The sequence below is a fragment of the Myotis davidii genome, unplaced genomic scaffold, assembly GCF_000327345.1.
Source record: "Myotis davidii unplaced genomic scaffold, ASM32734v1 C64521117, whole genome shotgun sequence".
In the NCBI taxonomy this organism is placed as follows: Eukaryota; Metazoa; Chordata; class Mammalia; order Chiroptera; family Vespertilionidae; genus Myotis; species Myotis davidii.
In genome coordinates, this window is record NW_006382956.1 from 1 (window position 1) to 3836 (window position 3836).

General features: G+C 43.9%; 1 protein-coding gene across 1 annotated transcript; it reads left to right on the top strand.

The window, feature by feature from the left end:
* Window positions 1-5: 5 nt before the first annotated feature.
* On the top strand, window positions 6-3383 carry ADNP (activity-dependent neuroprotector homeobox; the record flags this gene model as incomplete). The annotated part of the gene is made up of 1 exon (XM_006777810.2): window positions 6-3383. A coding segment is annotated over one exon (3105 nt), but the record flags the coding sequence as incomplete, so codon positions are not given.
* Window positions 3384-3836: the final 453 nt, after the last annotated feature.

The following is a 3836-nucleotide window of genomic DNA, read 5'->3' on the forward strand; positions in this document are numbered from 1 at the left end:
AGGACTATCGGACAAAACCTTTTTGCTGCAGCGCTTGTCCATTTTCTTCAAAATTCTTCTCTGCCTACAAAAGTCATTTTCGGAATGTCCATAGTGAAGACTTTGAAAATAGGATTCTCCTTAATTGCCCCTACTGTACCTTCAATGCAGACAAAAAGACTTTGGAAACACACATTAAAATATTTCATGCTCCAAACGCCAGCACACCAAGTAGCAGCCTCAGCACTTTCAAAGATAAAAGCAAAAATGATGGCCTTAAACCTAAGCAGGCTGACAGTGTGGAGCAAGCTGTTTATTACTGTAAGAAGTGCACTTACCGCGATCCTCTTTATGAAGTAGTTAGGAAGCACATTTACAGGGAACATTTTCAGCATGTGGCAGCACCTTACATAGCAAAGTCAGGCGAAAAATCACTCAACGGTGCTGTCCCCTTAAGCCCAAATGCCTGGGAAGAGGGTAGTATTCACTGCAAGCGATGCCTTTTCATACCAAAGTCCTATGAAGCTTTGGTACAGCATGTCATCGAAGACCACGAACGCATAGGCTATCAGGTCACTGCCATGATTGGGCACACAAATGTGGTAGTTCCCCGATCCAAGCCTCTGATGCTAATTGCTCCCAAACCTCAAGAGAAGAAGGGCCTGGGACTCCAATCAAGAATTGGTTCCCTTGCTTCTGGAAACGTCCGGTCTTTGCCTTCACAGCAGATGGTAAATCGACTCTCAATACCAAAGCCTAACTTAAATTCTACAGGAGTCAACATGATGTCCAATGTCCACCTACAGCAGAACAATTATGGAGTCAAATCTGTAGGCCAGGGCTATGGCGTTGGTCAGTCAATGAGACTGGGTCTAGGTGGCAACGCACCAGTTTCCATCCCTCAGCAGTCTCAGTCTGTGAAGCAGTTACTTCCAAGTGGAAATGGAAGATCTTTTGGGCTTGGGGCAGAGCAAAGGTCCCAGGCACCAGCACGATACTCCCTGCAATCTGCTAATGCCTCTTCTGTCTCATCCGGCCAGTTAAAGTCTCCTTCCCTCTCCCAGTCCCAGGCATCCAGAGTATTAGGTCAGTCCAGTTCCAAACCTACTGCAGCTGCCACAGGCCCACCCCTGGCCAATACTTCCTCAACCCAAAAGTGGAAAATATGTACAATCTGTAATGAGCTTTTTCCTGAAAATGTCTATAGTGTGCACTTCGAAAAAGAACATAAAGCTGAGAAAGTCCCAGCAGTAGCCAACTACATTATGAAAATCCACAATTTTACTAGCAAATGCCTCTACTGTAATCGCTATTTGCCCACAGATACCCTGCTCAACCATATGTTAATTCATGGTCTGTCATGTCCATTCTGCCGTTCAACTTTCAATGATGTGGAAAAGATGGCAGCACACATGAGGATGGTTCACATTGATGAAGAGTTGGGACCTAAAACAGATTCTACCTTGAGTTTTGATTTGACATTGCAGCAGGGTAGTCACACTAACATTCACCTCCTTGTAACCACATACAACCTGAGGGATGCTCCAGCTGAATCTGTTGCTTATCATGCCCAAAGTAACCCTCCAATCCCTCCAAAGCCACAGCCAAAAGTTCCGGAAAAAGCAGATGCCCCTGTTAGAAGTTCACCTCAAGCTGCAGTACCCTATAAAAAAGATATTGGAAAAACCCTTTGCCCTCTTTGCTTTTCAATCCTAAAAGGACCCATATCTGATGCACTTGCACATCACTTACGAGAGAGGCACCAAGTTATTCAGACGGTTCATCCAGTGGAGAAAAAGCTTACCTACAAATGTATCCATTGCCTTGGTGTGTATACCAGCAACATGACTGCCTCAACCATCACTCTGCATCTAGTTCACTGCAGGGGTGTTGGGAAGACCCAGAATGGCCAGGATAAGACAAATGCACCCTCTCGGCTTAATCAGTCACCAGGACTGGCACCTGTGAAGCGCACTTACGAGCAAATAGAATTTCCCTTGACGAAGAAGCGAAAGTTAGATGATGATAGTGATTCACCCAGCTTCTTTGAGGAGAAGCCCGAGGAACCTGTTGTTTTAGCATTAGACCCCAAGGGTCATGAAGATGATTCCTATGAAGACAGGAAAAGCTTCCTAACAAAGTATTTCAACAAACAGCCCTATCCCACCAGGAGAGAAATTGAGAAGCTGGCGGCCAGTTTATGGTTATGGAAGAGTGACATCGCTTCCCACTTTAGTAACAAGAGGAAGAAGTGTGTCCGCGACTGTGAGAAGTACAAGCCGGGTGTGTTACTGGGCTTCAACATGAAAGAGTTAAACAAGGTTAAGCATGAGATGGATTTTGATGCTGAGTGGTTATTTGAAAACCATGATGAGAAAGATTCCAGAGTTAATGCTAGTAAAACTGCTGACAAAAAGCTCCACCTTGAGAAGGAAGATGACAATTCCTCAGACAGTTTTGAAAATTTGGAAGAAGAATCCAATGGAAGTGGTAGCCCTTTTGACCCTGTTTTTGAAGTTGAGCCTAAAATCCCTAATGATAATCCAGAGGAACATATACAGAAGGTAATTTCTGAGGATGTTCTAGAATCTGAGGGAAAGCTAGACCAAAAAGGTGTGGATGGTTCAAAATATGAAACTATTCATTTGACTGAGGGAACAACCAAACTAATGCATGATGCTTCTGACAGTGAGGTTGACCAGGATGATGTTGTGGAGTGGAAAGGTGCTGCTTCCCCGTCTGAGAGCGGCCCTGGTTCCCAGCACGGGTCAGACTTTGAGGACACTTGTGAAATGAAACCAGGAACCTGGTCCGATGAGTCTTCCCAGAGTGAGGATGCAAGGAGCAGTAAGCCAGCTGCCAAAAAAAAGGCTACCATGCAAGGTGACAGAGAGCAGTTGAAATGGAAGAATAGTTCCTATGGAAAAGTTGAAGGGTTTTGGTCCAAGGACCAGTCACAGTGGAAGAATGCATCTGAAAATGATGAGCGCTTGTCCGGTCCACAGATTGAGTGGCAGAATAGCACAATTGACAGTGAGGATGGGGAGCAGTTTGAGAACATGACTGATGGAGTAGCTGAGCCAATGCATGGCAGCTTAACTGGAGTTAAACTGAGCAGCCAACAGGCGTAAGTGACAGGTTCTTGGACATCAGGGCCAGGTTCTCTGGCATCAGTGACATGCTGCAGCCTCGAACTCTGTTCTTTGAGTATGACTGCAAAACTATATTCTAACTGGTACTGCCTTCTGAGTTGCTGGGTCATCAGGCTGTAAGGACATGTGGCCACTGCAGTCCCGATGGTTATTTCTATGATACATGACTGGCTGATTTGCTTTAGAACTTGCTGTGACAGACACAGTAATTAAATGTGAAAAACCAATAAGCTGGTGGCTCACGAATGCACACAAGGAAAAGCAGAGGTTTATTTTATCTGCCTTCTCAACATTTCTTTCCCTCTGTAAAATGTTTGGTTGAATGTCCTTAAGAAGTGTTATCCTGATTCACATGGTAGCATAGGGCCAACATACACGCTACCAATCCAATGTGTATAGTATATTGGGGAAAATTGATTTTTTTTCATGTATTCATTCTGAATAGTTAAAATGTATATTTGTACAGTCTTTTAGACCTATTCAGGTAATGCTTATGATATTGTTATTGTGTACCCATCATAGATGTTTCTTTTTTAGTGTTGCCCTTGCTGTGTAACAAACGCTGTATCTAGTTTACCTAGCAAAAGCTTGAAACTACGCTAGTATAAACTTTTGAACAGACTTAGTTTTTGCACATAACCTTGTACAATCTTGCAACAGAGGCCAGCCACGTAAGATATATATCTGGACTCTCTTGTATTATAG